The sequence below is a fragment of the Globicephala melas genome, chromosome 8 (assembly GCF_963455315.2).
Source record: "Globicephala melas chromosome 8, mGloMel1.2, whole genome shotgun sequence".
In the NCBI taxonomy this organism is placed as follows: Eukaryota; Metazoa; Chordata; class Mammalia; order Artiodactyla; family Delphinidae; genus Globicephala; species Globicephala melas.
Window position 1 is genome coordinate 35,530,056 of NC_083321.1, and position 15,844 is coordinate 35,545,899.

General features: G+C 48.0%; 1 protein-coding gene across 2 annotated transcripts in view; it reads right to left on the reverse strand.

The window, feature by feature from the left end:
• Positions 1-263: 263 nt before the first annotated feature.
• SLC6A5 (solute carrier family 6 member 5) overlaps positions 264-15,844 on the reverse strand; it is a 54,830-nt gene continuing 39,249 nt past the window's right edge. For both annotated transcript variants that reach the window (XM_060303423.1, XM_030864873.2), the window contains 5 exons: positions 15,485-15,616; positions 14,432-14,531; positions 7,933-8,033; positions 3,780-3,947; positions 264-1,369 (listed from right to left, as the gene is read on the reverse strand). In XM_060303423.1, the coding sequence (XP_060159406.1) occupies positions 1,214-1,369; positions 3,780-3,947; positions 7,933-8,033; positions 14,432-14,531; positions 15,485-15,616 (657 nt within the window). In that variant the 3' untranslated portion in view covers positions 264-1,213. The remainder of the gene's footprint in view (positions 1,370-3,779; positions 3,948-7,932; positions 8,034-14,431; positions 14,532-15,484; positions 15,617-15,844) is intronic.

Here is a 15,844-nt window from a genome sequence, read left to right on the forward strand (position 1 = left end):
AGTGTGGTTATGAGTACTGTGAATTGGGAACTCTTACAATTGAATTAGCTAAATGTAGTCTTAAAAGCTATAGCTTTAATTAGCTCACTTGCTACTGACCTAACCTGTACCTATCAGAAATCTCTGTAAATACAGTGACCTAAATGTGCTACCAGTGCAGTGAATACTGTGGTTGCTTTCTCTTCAACTCTCCGTTTCTTTGATTCTATGGCCACAATCGGCATTGACTGTGAATGAAAAAATGAAGAGTAAAAACCGAGACATTATGTTTTTTAAGAGTTTGTGTCTTATATATATAATATACAGACAGAACCGGGGTAAGTCTTGTTTTCCCAGAGGCTGAAAGACAAGGTTGCTACAGCTCATAGAAAGACATTTAGAAGAGAAGAAACATGGAAGGGCGACATTGAACCACAGTGCTAGACGTCATGGAGAAACAAAAAGGGCACTCTGCTATGAATGTACAACTTTGGGCACAAATACAATGCAGAGGTGGGGGAAAGCATCCAAAGAATTCACAAATATGGTTATTCCAGCAAAAGACAACTGAGGGGAGAGAACCAACTCTTTGCTGAGATTTGCAGTTTGCAGAGAGAAAGCAGCTGAGTCCTTGGTACACTTGAGACAGTTGGTCCAGATGAAGGAAACAGAGCCCCAATCATGAATGGAAATGGGAACTTCACCACCTCGGGGGTGTCCAAATCCACCGGCTCGTCGTACTCAAAACCATTTTCTGACCACTGCTGACCCTCCAAAGGTACCCAGTCCTGAACTTTGGGTGTCGGAATGAAATCACTACGTTGCTCAGATGAGTCCAAACTAACGGTCTGGTTATCCTGCCATCCTGCTGCATAAGCCTGACCGGCACCACCAGTGACGACCACAGAGGACGCTTCTCTACTGACCAGCGCACGCACATCTACTTGAGACTTCGCTGGAAAGTGCTCCCCTAGTTGATTCGAGCCTGCGGGGTAAACCCCACCAGAAACTGACAGCATGGACACAGGCAAACCGCTCTTCAAGTGGTCCATCTAGCTCCTGGCTACAGCATGCGACACTATGTCCTACTTTTCTAAGTCACCACTCTCGTGCACGGGTATGAACCGAGATGTGGGGAGAGAGAAGAAGAAAAATGGGAAGAGAGCTGGGGAAAACACTAGGGGAAGGCAGAGAGCAGAAACGGAATCAAGTCTGGGCCACCCATGCCATCGGACTAGCACTGGGTACCCAGTTCCAAATCCTTCACTGGCAGTTTGAGTCCCAGGGAAGAGGTTCCCAAGGGGTCGATCATGTTCTTGTAACGCTCCCCACGGTGCTGAGCTAAGAAGGGGCCCCAGTCCGGCTGCGGCGAGCACACCAACTTCAGCCTCTGCAAAGAAGCCAAAGACACACAGGGTCACAGAAGCAAAGCACCCTCTTCCCCCAGGCACCACCCACCCATCCCCAAACTGCGTGTGACCACATTCGCCAGAACGCCTCCTGGAACCAAGAGGTCCCCCACCAAGAGAAGCAGTTAGGAAGATCAGCCCCATTAATTAACAAGGCCAGGGATGCAGTTAAGAGGAGACTTAGTTCAGTTCACTGGAAATTATTTATATCACCCTGCAAGCAATATTACAGTTGCCCAGGGTTTGCCTTGCACAAGATTAATAGAGAATAAAGGGCCCAGATTTTAATTATACATTTTTTCCCCTCCAAATGGAGAGGATCTACAAGCTGCTCTCTCCACTGCCAAATGCAGTCTGCAAAGGACATGTACTCACTTTTGTTCTGTAGCCTCAACAGTGAGTTGTTATATCAAAATAATTGGGTTTTGTTTAGCATATTTCCCCAAAGTATATAAATGGCCAGGAAAAAAACCCTCAACCACAAAGATACATTGCCAGGAGTGAGCAAAGATTTTAATTATCTGTTGACAAAAATACACGCTTCTGACTTGGTTCAGAAGTGTGGGTTCTTGCAGGCAAGCTAAAAATAATGGGAATGTCTCTAATCCGTCAACTGAACCTTTCATGGAAAACATAATTTGACTGGAGCATTTTCTAGAAAAAGGAAAGAAAACATATTTCTGACTACATAAGAGGCAACAGGTATGTGTTTATTACCTATTAAAGTGAAGATGCTTCTTATAGCTGTTAGTTTAATCTCCCCTTAATCATCAGTTTGCAACCTTCGTGTCCCGCACCAACCATAATAAATGTATATTGCCGACTCATCAGTTTAGAGGATTTCAGCCTAAGACAAAAGTAGCAGAGGCTAAAGCAGCTTCTGTTCAGAGGGACAGAGATTTCTGGGTCAGTGGGTAGGAGGTCCATCTGAGGCTCGGGCAAGCCATCCCTGGCGGTGAGAGGGCTGAGTCAATTTACCTTAAGGAGATAACAATTTCCTGAGGATGGAAACTGGAACACTGCTTCAGTAAGAAGACTCCTGCATCTCCCTTTGTCAACTCTGCCTCCATCTTTAGTCCAATAAAAACAAAGGCCAGGGCTTCCCTGGTGGCGCAGGGGTTGAGAGTCCGCCTGCCGATGCAGGGGACACGGGTTCGAGCCCCGGTCCGGGAAGATCCCACATGCCGCGGAGCGGCTGGGCCCGTGAGCCATGGCCGCTGAGCCTGCGCGTCCGGTGCCTGTGCTCCGCAACGGGAGAGGCCACAGCCGTGAGAGGCCCGCGTACCGCAAAAAAACCCCACAAAAAAACCCCCACAAAGGCCACCTCCTTATCGCGTGGACATGTGTGTAAGGCGTTTACTCACATGCTCTATTCCCATCTGCTTCTCCCCTCCCGAGCCTGCGAGAGATGCTCCAGGGCCCTCTCCTCCTCAATCCGGCTGACCAAGAGCAAAGCCCACCCAGCTGTTCTTCACTACCCTCATCAGCAGGTGTTTCTTTGCCTGAGTCTAATCCAATGCCTCTCAAGCTTGAATTTGCATCAGAATCACCTGGGGGCTCGTTAAACAATGGACGCCAGAGTCCTACTTCCCTGAGAGTCTAGTTCAGCGGAGCAGAGTTGGAGGCCGATCATTTGCATTTCCATAGTCCCTGGGCCAGACCAAAATGGCAGCCCTCTGGACCGCCAAGACAAGGCAGTGCCGATCTCTTCCTAACACGTCTGAGCACGTGATTTCTCATGAATAACAAAGGCCTGACCACACTTCACTGGTGGCTCAGCAAGTGGCAGTCCCCTTACCATCCTCTCTGGAGTGAGGGTGGGGAGTTTTTTGCATTAGAAATGGGTCCAGCAAGGGACTAACCGACAAAGACAACCAACATGCCTTATACCAGGCATGCCCTGGACCTTTCATTACATCCTTCGGGGATGGTGACATTTTAATCAGCTTGGACCCCTCAGCCATGCCTAACACAGGCATAGCAGGAAGGGGGAGTGATTTTAAACGTAATCGTAATAGGTGTTTGGGGGGAGGCACCTCGGACAGAGAGGAACGTCAGGAAAGGGGGAATTTGATGTGTGGTTAAAAACCAAACACTGGGATTTAAGCTCTGGATGAGGGGAGAGGAGGGGGAAGCACCAGGAGAGAGGCGACACTCTGATCGTTTATTCCCCAGAGCCACTGCTCAGCCACTGGACTGGCTGAGTCCCTCCATTAGAGGACTAATACGTAATAAAAATGGGTTTAATAGAAACGGTAGCAACTGTAACCACTTAATCACCATGTCTCCCCTTAGAATAAGTTCACCAAATCTTTTGTTTTTTTAAAGCACAGAGCTCTCGGAGCTTTTGCCCTGGGAGGGGACGGCAGGAGAGGGAGCTGATACAATTACCTCGATAAATCTGCCAGGAGCCAGATGCATTTTTATCACAAACATAATCGGGATCCAGATAACGGAACAGGCGAGCATTAGCCATCCGAGCACCATGGACCAGTTAGGGTAGCGGTAAGAGCCATAGGTCATGGGCTCCCACTGGTAAAAGCTGAAGCAAAGGATAAACTGGGAAGAAAAGAGAAACACACGCGTTAGGGTGGGGATGTGAAGTATTCCTTCAACAGTCATGTGCTGGTCGCCTGCTGTGAGTTGGCTGCTTCTTTGTCTATTACCTCATTTTACCCCAATAACGACCCTGAAAGGGAAGTATTATCACTTCATTTTCTAAATGAAGAAACTGGATTTCACAGAGATGAACGTGACACACACTGAGCCGCTGATGCTGCGTTCGCCATCCCATAAAAACTGAGCAATGCATATGGGTGTCTATACACACAGACTGGCTGAGAGGACGATTTTAAAGGCTATACGCTAAGGTGACAGAGGGGTGGAGGCAGGAGAGGGGATAGTGGGTGTTTTTAAGGAGAGGGGTGTCTCTACTGTCTATAATGGATAATCAAGCTTTTGTTATAAGGAAAAACTCCATTAGATTAATGTGAAAAATGAATAAAATCTACTTTGCTTTCACCTTGAATGGGGAAGAGCCCATCTGCAGGAGCTGCCTCTAAGGCCGGCTGAGAGGTCCCCAAGCAGTGGCTGAGCAGGAAGTTTGGTCCTATAATCAGCTGTGGGACAAAGAGAGTGGAGGCCCAGCCCACCCCTCAACTGATGCGAGGTGAACGGGCCTTGTCAGCAACCTGTGAGCCGAGAGGCCGGGGACGGGCAGGCTAATCCCAGCTCTACCACGAATTGGCTGAGGGACCTGTATGTCTCAGACTTCTCTGCTATATAACAGATCCACTTCACACCAGGTACACAACACAGGGATTTTCCGGGAACAACAGTCTGGTATTTACTCAGGAGCCCCCCCGTTTTCCCCCATCACTGCACACTTTGGCTGAAAACAGTGATGCGAACCCTCTGAAGTCTTAGTGCAGCTGAGGAGGAACAAGGCGACAGATATGCTGGAAAAAGAGGCACCGAAAAGGACAGAAGAGGGGTCCTAACGCTCTAGCCAAGCCTCTGTTGGGGGAGGGGGCACCGCCCTCAGAAAATTGAGTTCTTCCCTGTATTCATCCCGCCTATGGCAGCCTCCGCCTAGAACAGTGTACCTGCCTAAGTCCTTCCCTCCTCCCCAGCTCTCTCATTCTATCTTAAGCAGTAAAAGAACTGCCTGAAAATGATTAGAGGGAATTATGTCAGGCGAGATAATATATGGAAGTGTTTGGGGAAAGTGCGAAGCATTAGACAAATGTAAGGCATCTGCCTGATTGCTGTAAAGCCCAGGCTGCCGGGGCAAGTGATTATTTCAATGCAACAGCAGTTCAGTATATGGATTCGAAGCAACATGAGACTGAAGACAGTGGTTGAGAAAACTGCTCCTATAAGAGATATCTCCTCTAGGCCCCCTTTCAAATATCGGCCCCTAGAGTTATAAGCTTTATTAATCAGTCTGTTGGAAGCATGGCCTCATGTAATTATGGTAAGTTGCTCCATTTCATTTACTATATAAACAGCAATACATCTGCTTATGTGTGTGCATAATTCAGTCACGTGATCGCCTATGTGTACAATAATGGCATGCAGAATATTTATAGCTCTATAATTCCATGAAGGCACATATAAAAATGATCAATTTCATTTCAGGGTTTTTGAAGTCATTTAAACCCATAATCTCAGCTCATTCTAGCCTACTACAAGATAGCCATGTTACAGAAGGGCAAGTGGCAAAAAAATGAAGGGTTAGCCTTGGTCCTTTGATACCCATTTCCTATGACACAAATATCACATCAAATTTATCTGTGCCAACTTGGTCTTGCCATCAATTTCCCTCTGCCAGGTCAGGTTTGACAAAAACCCTGCCCTCAGATGAAGCTGGCCAGGAGAAAGGATAATTTAGCCACCGAGCCAGGGACCTCTCCACAGGTTTCTGAGGTGAGTTTTATAATGGAAATCGAGTAAAGCACAGCACCGTTGAGGAACTGTCTCAGAAAAACACAGCAAGGCCCTAGAATCCCTTTCCCCTGACATTCTGCTCCTAAAGAAGATTAGGATTATTTTAATCCAGAATTGGCCAAACTCCACTTGGAGATGAAAGCAACTAGGCTTTTAGAAATGTATTAGAAATGTATTTAGAAATGTGTTATCTTGAAGCCTAGGTAGCCTTGGGTTCCATTCTTATTCTGCCCCCTGCAAGCTGTGTGGCCTTGGGCAAGCTCCTTAGCCTCTCCAAGCCTCAGCACAGGCAACTGTAAAATGGGGGAAGAATCACCCACCAATCAGAGTGGTTGGCAGCTTGAGAGACGTACTTACTAAAGCAGCTACCACAAGTCATCCTGCTGATTATTATTACGTGGTCTGCATCTGCAGAATATAATAAGATTCTCTAAAGCTTAATCTCTTCCAAGACAGGAGGGAAAGGTCGGTAGAACCTGGAACAGATTCTAACTTTGATTCCACCCAAGAATAAATTGTGTATAGTAGTAACTGAGGGACGTGGCAAAGCTCAGCAGAGATAGGGAACAGCGGGGAGGGGGGTCTCCCGTCTTCCTCCCAGGAGATGGGTAATTCTCCATCCTTCACACACACTTCAGTCCTAGATTCATGAAACTGAAAAGTCTACCTTAGTCCTTTTCAACTCTCATGCCCCAAATCTGGTGGGACTTTTCAGACAAATTACAGCCTCTGAAATTTGAGTACAGATGTGGGCTTCTGTATGATGTCTTCCTGTCAATGCAGAGGGAGGTAAACGCTGAATGGTTTTTCTGTCTAAACTTCTGTCTTTTCAGAAAGAAATTGAGATGTTTTGATTAAAACTCACCCTGTGACAGTTTGGGTTTTTTTTTTTAGGAAAATATATGTTTTCTCTACAATTTTACTGTCTTGTTTTCCTTTAAAGAAGCTGGTACAGTGTAGTAAAAGGGTCTTAATCTGGTTTCTAGTGCCACCTGCTGGGCCCAGGAGGGGCTACAGCCAGCTTCCTGCAGCCTTTGCCCAGATGACACCTTCAAGCCAGGGAGGAAGAGAGGGAAAGGCAAGGTCTCTGTCAATTACTGTGCTTGGAGAGTAGATGGAGGCAAAGCCAGGAGCTGGGGCACGATAAAGGCGGTGACAGGATATGCCTGCAAGTCCCTATGCAGATTTACTGACACATGAAGGGCTCTGATCTTTAAGAAGATGAATGTCAGATGATCTCAAAATGTCATCATCACACTTGAGGATGATAAGATAGTCCCCAAAAGCAATAAAAATGAACAATAAAAGTCTAACTTCTGCTATACATATTCGTTGTAGAGTAGCTGTGTTGAGCAGCGTTTAGGATTAAGTGTTCTGGAGCCAGACTGCCTGGGTTTGAACCCAGGCTGTTGCTAATTATAGTTGTACAATCCTAGGCAAGTCACATAACCTCTGGGTGTCAGTTTCCCCATCCGTAAAATGGAGATGATTATAATACCAACCCCTAAGAGTGGCTGTGAGGGAGAGATGAGGTAATACATATAAATCAGCAGCCCCCCAAATTTTTGGCACCAGGAACCAGTTTCATGGAGAGCAATTTTTCCACAGATGGGGGTGATGGTTCAGGCAGTAACACGGGCGATGGGGAGCCACGGGGAGCGGCAGCTGAAGCTTCGTGCACTCACCCACCGCTCACCTCCTGCTGTGCGGCCCGGTTCCTCACAGGCCACAGACCGCTGCCGGTCCTCGGCCCAGGGGTTGGGAACCCCTAATATAAAGCACTGTGCACAGAGCGTGGACCCCAGTTAGCACATGGGAAATGTGATCACATGAGGCAGACAGATATAATGGGAAATGTTCCCTAGGGATGCTCCAAACTGTGCGTGCGTCCTAGCTCTGCACCCGGTCAGTCAAGCACCTTTAGGCAAGGTGCTTCACCTCTTCAAATCTGCATTTCCTCAGCTGAAAGACACGAGTAACACTCATCCTACCAGCTCCGCAGGCTCCTCTGTATGCAGGCACAGGTCTTGTTCAACATAAAGCATCACATATGCTCGCAAGGTGCTACCCATGCAATAAAGCACACGGTCCTTACAGTTAAAATGGTTGGAGTAACAAACGCCCAGCAGACTTTCCAGAAAACGTTGGGCTGGAATCCAATCATCATCTCGATATCTTCACAGAACCTCTGCAAGCCTGCAAAGAGACCAATGGAGATCAAGCATGAGATGCCACGGCAGGGGACGGCGCGAGAGCCCCTCACTCGAGTGCCGTTGGCTGGGACGGCCCCATCCTGGTGTCAACGTGACCCCTATTTATGCAGGAAACCATCAGACAAATGACTCGCTGCCGGGAAGATTAAGGCAAATGGGACATTTAAATAGATAGTAAACACCCTCTGCAGTGAAGTTCAAAGTGAGATGTCATCCCACCATGACATCTAAAAACCTCCATCCCGGCCTGCCCCGGGAGTCTCCACACTGCCACAGCCTGGCATGGTCACCCGTGCGGCTGCTTTTGGAGGTAGGCTCACGGGCTCAGCAACCAACTCTGACAAAGCCAATTGAGACTGTGATCGATAAGCACAGTGTGTTAGGAAAGCCTTGGGATTTTGAGGGAGACTCGCTGTATGTGGCTTTTTACCCCTCACCATCACAAGGACACTCTCCCATAGTCAGTTTAACTCCGCTCTATGTAAGATGCTACAGGCAGGCAAGAACCAAAGTGAATGCCACGTGGCCATCACCCACTTTGTTGGAACTCAGAGGATTGCGATCTTCTTGGTCGCTGATCAACATAACTATGTAAAGTAAAAAGCAGACAAGAGAGTTATTCTCAGGACCCCATGTAACCAGCATCCACTCTCTGAAAGGAAAAGCGACAGAGGATGTTTGAGGAGGGAACGGTTTCCTGTATTGTTTCCTGAGCTCATCAGAAGCACGGCTTTCTCAGAACCGCGGGATCGCTATGCTGAAGGCACTTGAAAGGGCCCCAAGTTCAAGCCCTTTCATAGTCGGCGGTTCTGACTGGTGGCCCCAAATCACGGGCCACCACAGGCAAGAACTGCACACTTTGAGCAGCTGACCTGACCATCTTTGGGTTGGTTGGTTTGTCTCCTTTCATGTCATCAAACACCTTCAAGCGAGTGGCCTCTGGACAGTAGACCCTCTGGGCATAAGTGAGGGGTGAGAACAAAAACAGAGACAAAGGTCAAAGATGAGGCCCTCAGAAGCACACATGAGATCCTGAAAGCAGGCCTCAGTTCTTAAAAGATTCTAAAAATGGGGCTTCCCTGGTGGCGCAGTGGTTGAGAGTCCGCCTGCCGATGCAGGGGATGCGGGTTCGTGCCCCGGTCTGGGAGGATCCCACATGCCGCGGAGCGGCTGGGCCCGTGAGCCATGGCCGCTGAGCCTGCGCATCCGGAGCCTGTGCTCCGCAACGGGAGAGGCCACAACAGTGAGAGGCCCACGTACCGCAAAAAAAAAAAAAAAAAAAGATTCTAAAAATGTCTATTATCAGTATCAATCCTGTTACCAGGCTATTAAATCATCCCCAGGAGATGACGGTGCACAGCTCACCTGGGGAAATCGATTTGACAGGGTTCAAGGTTAGACAGAGGAAGACATACAGATAGCCTCCTACGGGAGGAGGGGGGTGGCAGTAGAAGTGCTCAAGCTCCCCCAGAGGGAACCAAGAGCTGGACCCAGAGCTGTAGGAAGGGGTGGATGACGGGGGCCCAGTTGCAGCAAGAGGCAGTTTGATGCTGAAGAACAGTGCTGGGACTGAAGGGGAGACGGCGGTTTCCAGAGTCAGCTCCAGCCCTGGAGGTCAGCTCTCCCCGTGGGCCTCCGCGAGGGCTCTGGACGACAGGCCTCTGCCTTCAACAGGCTCCAGGTCCCTTGACTGCTCTGCTTGTTCCACAAATGTGGCCCCCCAGCTGGGAGCCGCCCGGCAAGCCTCCTGCCCCTTGCTCATTCCTGAGCCAGGCTCTCCTGTCCCTCCATCCTCTGGCTGCTCCAGCCCCCGCCCAGCACAGCCCGCCCACACCCTGACTCACGCCCCCACCTGAGTCCCTTACAGCTTCAGTGTCTACCTTCCCCTCCCGCCTTCGTTCATACGGCTTCCTCTGCCTGCTCTATCCTGCCTGCTGGTCCAGATCCCTCTTCAAAGCTAACTCTTTTTATTTTTTTTTATTGGAGTACAGCTGCTTTACATTGTTGTGTCAGCTTCTGCTGTACAGCAAAGTGAATCAGCTAAACATACACATACACCCCTCGTTTTTGGATTTCCTTCCTATTTAGAAGGCTACCTCTTGATAGAGGACTTGATCTTGGGGCCTGGAGCATGTGCATGGAGACTTGCCTGCAGCATGACCTTGAACCTGGAGGGGTAAGAGCTCCAAAAGGGATCAGAGCAACTGTTTCTCACTGAATTGGCAGAAAAATAGCAGAAAAAAAAAAAAAAGTGGTGAACTCATAGCAACTGTTCTAGATTCAAACCAACAGATTTGGTGTCCAGAAATGTGCCCACCACAACCTCCGTATAACCAGCCAATCCTGAACTGTAAGTCAAGGACCTCCTTCAACCAACCGACCACTTTCACCCATGCAACTTTGTGGCTTTTGTCTTTATGAACCATACCCTTGCCCTTGGTCTGACTATGATCTTCCAGGGGCTGCTCTCCCCACTGCGTGGCCAGGGCCAGCCTCCTAGCCTGTGAGCCAAGCACTCATACAGGGCCTGGTGCTCAGAAGGGCGCCACCCCTGGATTAATCTTAATCTCTCCTGTCGCCATCTTGAAACTCTTGACAATTTTTTAACACAGGGCTCCACATTTTCATTTTGCACTAGGTCCCACAAATGAGGTCTCCAGTCCTGTGTGTATCTCAAATATTATTCTCTTACAGTTAATGTAATGTTCTGCCTGCATCTCTTGGAGCCAAAACCCTATGTGTGGGCTCAGAATTTCCCTGCCTTGGTTAGCAATAAACTCAACACTAAATTACGTCTTTATCTACTTTTATATTCTTTTATCTCCAAAACTCCACCTTCTCAAAGTTTTTCTGGCTACCCTGGCCCTCCTTTATCTCTGGGCAGCAAAAGCGCACAGCTGGGATGCACAGCTTAGTACTGGCCTTCTTCTCAATATACGAAGTAGATTCGCTCTTCCCGGCAGCTAGTTGGAAATATCCGTGAATATAGAAAACTACCTCTGCCCTCCCCACATGCAGGGCATACAGTGAACACTTAATAAATACCTGTTGAGGACTTCCCTGGTGGCGCAGTGGTTAAGAATCTGCCTGCCAATGCAGGGGACACGGGTTCAAGCCCTGGTCTGGGAAGTTCCCACATGCCACAGAGCAGCTAAGCCCATGCACCACAACTACTGAAGCCCGCACGCCTAGAGCCCGTGCTCCCCAGCAAAAGAAGTCACCGCAATGAGAAGCCCGCGCACCACAACAAAGAGTAGCCCCCCACTCGCCGCAAGTAGGGAAAGCCTGCGCACAGCAATGAAGAACCAACGCAGCCAAAAATTAATTAATTAATTTAAAAAGATAACATTTAAACATAGGCATTTACCTATGTGAGTTATGAATGGACTGAAACCTCTTGTTCCTAATGTTTTCTGAACCCCAGCAAATGGAGCTGGGGGAACTTACACCCTGAATGAGAGGTGGACAGTGACATTTCAGCCAAGAACATATGTGAAGATGGAGCTCAGGGCGGGGGACCAGAGAGGAACAAAATTAAGCTTGCATTTGTGGGGTTCCAGAGAGATCATGTGTTTTGTTTTGTTATTTTGTTTTCTTTTATACTAAAAACAAAAACAAAAACACTTTGAGGCGTTCAGCCTGCAGCATGGACAGCCAGAACTGGAGAATGACATATTCCATCCTGTAAAAGTCATTGCCTGTGTGACTCCAACATCCCTCACAAGGATGTGGAGAAAGACAGAGTGGGGTAGGATGTGAAACAAGTAACTGATCAACACGGAAGAAAAGAGATCAAGACAATGGAGCATATAGTGATTTGGGGGAAATGCACAGTGTGGGGCCAAGCAGAGAAGCAGGCAGCAGGGCTTTGTGGTGGCAGGTCAGTCCTACGGTCCCCGCAGCCAGAAAGTCCCTGTATTGGCTCCCGGGAAAATGCGAATCACTTCTTCAAAGCGACTCTGTTAGGTAACAGCCTGTTAAAGGGATTGTTCCTACACCAAACTCAGGGAGTTCCACTTTTCTAGCTACCTCAAACCCAAATATTGGCCTTTGAAGAGTGTTGCCTTGAGAACCTGAATCAGATATTATGATCTAAAGATAAAACTTGAAAATTGTACCTACTGTATTTTAAATGTTTGAATGGCAACCTCTAGAATCTAGAGATCCTTAGAACTAAGAAGAAAACACAAATGTCTGCAATCCAGCTACTTATTTTTCAAATTCAGCAGCCAGGATGGGGGGAATCAAATCAGTCGGGTTCATTTTCACTCTTCACAGGTTCATGTCCAACTTCCTTAAACTAACCTTGCATTTGTTTGGGGCCTCATCACCTCAGTAAAGAATCCAGTGTCCTCTGGAGCGTACATTATATATTTGTGCAGGCTTTTGCTTTCACCTCTAACAATTATGTTAGCTTATTTCAAATATTTCTTCCAAGAGCCCCTTCTTACAATTCCATCCAGGTCCAAATCAGAGGTTCACACCCACATCCGACACAGCAGGAGTCAAGTTCACCTTAAGCTCAGCACAGAGTCCACCTGGCCCTGGAAGCTGGCCCAGCACGAGCCCTCTAGAGGCCAGGCGATTTCCTGGGTGGTCCCCCAGGAAGATTAGCAGAGCCCAGGGACGGAAGCACTCAGGACTTATTTTTTCCTTCAGAACCAAAAAATCTACCACCAGTTTTGTATGGAGGCTGGGGGGAGCTACTTAAGTTCTAAAAATAGAGACGTTAAAAGGTTTCTGTTTTAATGATGCTTGTAAACCACACTGAACAGCCCTGTTCTATCGGAAAGAACTGTGCAAATGTGTCTTTTGAGGATACAGACCGCAGAGGAGGTCAATGATATGGCCACCTGCACTTGGGCCAGTGCTGCAACGAAGAGCTTTCCTGACTTTGCCAACAGACTATCTGGTGACTTTAGCTTATATATGGACCCATGAGGGCTTAAGTTTCCAAAGGAGGGCCCCAGAGGCCTCTCCATGGCAAAGCCTTTGGTATCTGGGCAGAAAGTTAGGATTGTGGTAGATTGGCTGGGTTTCTGCCACTCTCTGCTCAGGTAGGAAGCTCTTTGTAGCCTCACCCTAAATGCAGGTCCTCAATCACAGTGTCACTGCAGGCTCCAGGCTGTCTCATCAGCCCAAAGTGTTGGCAGTTTGGCCTCTGATCCCATGACGACAGCTGGCATGCCTGCCCACTTCTCTGGCCAGAAACTAAACTCTCCCTGCAGTGGGGATGTAATCGCCAGCTGAGACAAAGTTCCCTTCTGCCAACACCTAACGATGACTACAGTATCTTCCTCTTCCTAGGGCACCTAACGTTTACATGAGAGGTTTCCTTTTTATATTTTCACTCCCCATCACCCTCCATTTTAATGCGTTTTTCAGGCAAGCAAGAAGCTGCTGAACCCTGATGGACAGGAGGCTAACAGTTACATTAAAAGCAAGATGCTCATACCAAGGACATCCTGCTTCCAAGTGATACCCTGCTTTCCTTTTTACCATCTCTTTTTGGTTTTGAAGTACTGATGGATCATCTGAGTTGGCATTTCTCACCTTCTTGGTATTTGCTAAGGAGGCCTTATATATATTAGGGATGATTCTGAGACTTCGAGGCACAGGGAAGTCAGCAGTGCCTTGAATCCAATAGGACTTGCTTGTGCCGACTGGTGGGGCACACAAGGAGCCCAGGAGATCACCCGGTGAGACCCCTCCCCCGCACGCACAGACACCTCCACTGAAGGGCAAAGATAGCATCCGCTGACTTACCATTCCTGTTCTTCTAGATAATGGCCCTGTTGATAATGGAATGCAGGTTGCTATGGTGATATTAAGAAGGGCTAATCTGAAAGGGAACAGGCAGTTTCTTCCTAGGAAAATCTGGGGTTGAGATCTTGTATCACAGGCTCCCATGATGCTAACAAAATCTCCTAAGGATCTGCGAGGCCTGTGTTCTCTTTTCTCACTAAAGTATCCGGGCATCGGCCATGAAGCTTCTCCTCACCTCAAGCTACAGGAAGACTGCAACTACCAAGACCTCAAAATACAAAAGAAGCCTTCCCCCGCCACCCAATCTGGCCATTGTCCTCAGGCATTAACGACGGTTCGCTTGCCAGACCACACCCAAAGGCATGTCCTGGTCCTAGTAGTTTCTGGTACAAAGACTACTGAGTTTCACCATCAGCCGTCTTTTGTTCCTCTATTAAATCTAGACCCCAGAGGTCCTGAGGCAAGTTGGAAATAAAGGTGCGGCTCTCTTATGTTTCCCAAATAGCTGTAAGGAAGCCCTTTCATTGTCTTACTTAATATGGGAGACCTGCTTGCTGGACGCTTGGCAACAGACACTAAGTTCTGCCTCAGCATGAGGCACAGTGGTTCCCTTACCGTACACGTAGGAGATCCCCACGAGCTCAAAAATGGCAATGATGACGAGGGCGTAGGAGGCAGCATACGTGTCCACGAGCTGAAACATGTAAATTCCACCCTGGTAGGGGAGAGAAACAACCGACATCAATAGGCCTGGATCTAGGCTCTCTCCCACTTCTAGCAGTCAATCCTTCCATCCTGAGCTGGGTCAGGTGCAAACAGGAGTCAAAAGATCTCCCCTCCCCTTGACATCAGTAACCTAACGCTGTCCAGGTATGTAAGCTGGGGGCCTTGCCATGTTAGCAAAGCAGTCCCTGGAAAGACTCCAAGCTAATCAATAGAACAAGCCCAGAAACGTGATCTAACATCTTACTCTTAAAGGGCAAAGGTCAGCATCTGAAGATGTATACGTGAAAGTAGCCAGATTGCTTCATGTTTGCTTTAAGAAATAGATGACCATTTCTATCCATATACCTGCATGTGACTGACCTTCATATGACCTATAGGTGTCTCTGGGCATTCCTCAAGCAACCCCCTGCATTTTCAGCTCACTCTTTAAGTCTCTCTACAATAGATGAGGCTTAGAGACCATCTCCTTTCAATCTATCATTTTACAGATGCAGAAACCAAGGCCCAAAGTAGTGACTCGCTCAAGGTCACAGGGACAGCAATATATATATATATATATATCAGGTAAGCTAATACTCAACTTACCAGACACTCAGGGCTAGAAGGAACTCAAATGGCTACAAGTCTTGTATATTACAGGTAATCAATTTCTCTAGTCAGTATTTTCATGTATTCCATTTTCTTAAAGTAGGACACACCTGTCTCGTTGGCTCAAGAAGGCTACATCTCAATTACGAAGATGCTAGAAGTATCATTAGTAGCCAAGGTGACATATTTCCATCTGTGGTCAGAATCCCTAATGAACTGATTCCATCTACGTGGAAATGGCAATGATTTGGCTGTTGTTATAAGGTCCGGGAGCTAAGAGTAAAAGGCTGGAGAGCCATCAGGCGCCCCTGCAACCTGCCCCCATCCCAAGCCTGTGCCCAGCAGGCAGCTTACCTGAGTGATCATGGGGAAGCCCATGATGAAGAAACAAACACAGCAGCCCAGAGTAAAGACCGGCTTGTGTGTGCGCAGGTACTTGGGAAACTCGTCCGAGATGGAGGTCACTATGGTCTCGATGGTGGCAAACTGGAATGATGCCAGCAAAGCGACACTTGAGACACACCGCCCAACCCCAAAGTCTCCAAAAAGCCCTTTGTGTTTCCCACCAGGCCAAGTGGTATTTGTATGAGGTTTGGGTTTTAGGGTTGCATTCCCTCCATGGGCCTGAAAGACTTTGCTGGGGTCCAACCCACAAGGCCAGTGAGGGGAATCCAAGCAGGATGTAGGCCTTAGAGCAGTGTTTCCAGCCCCCAG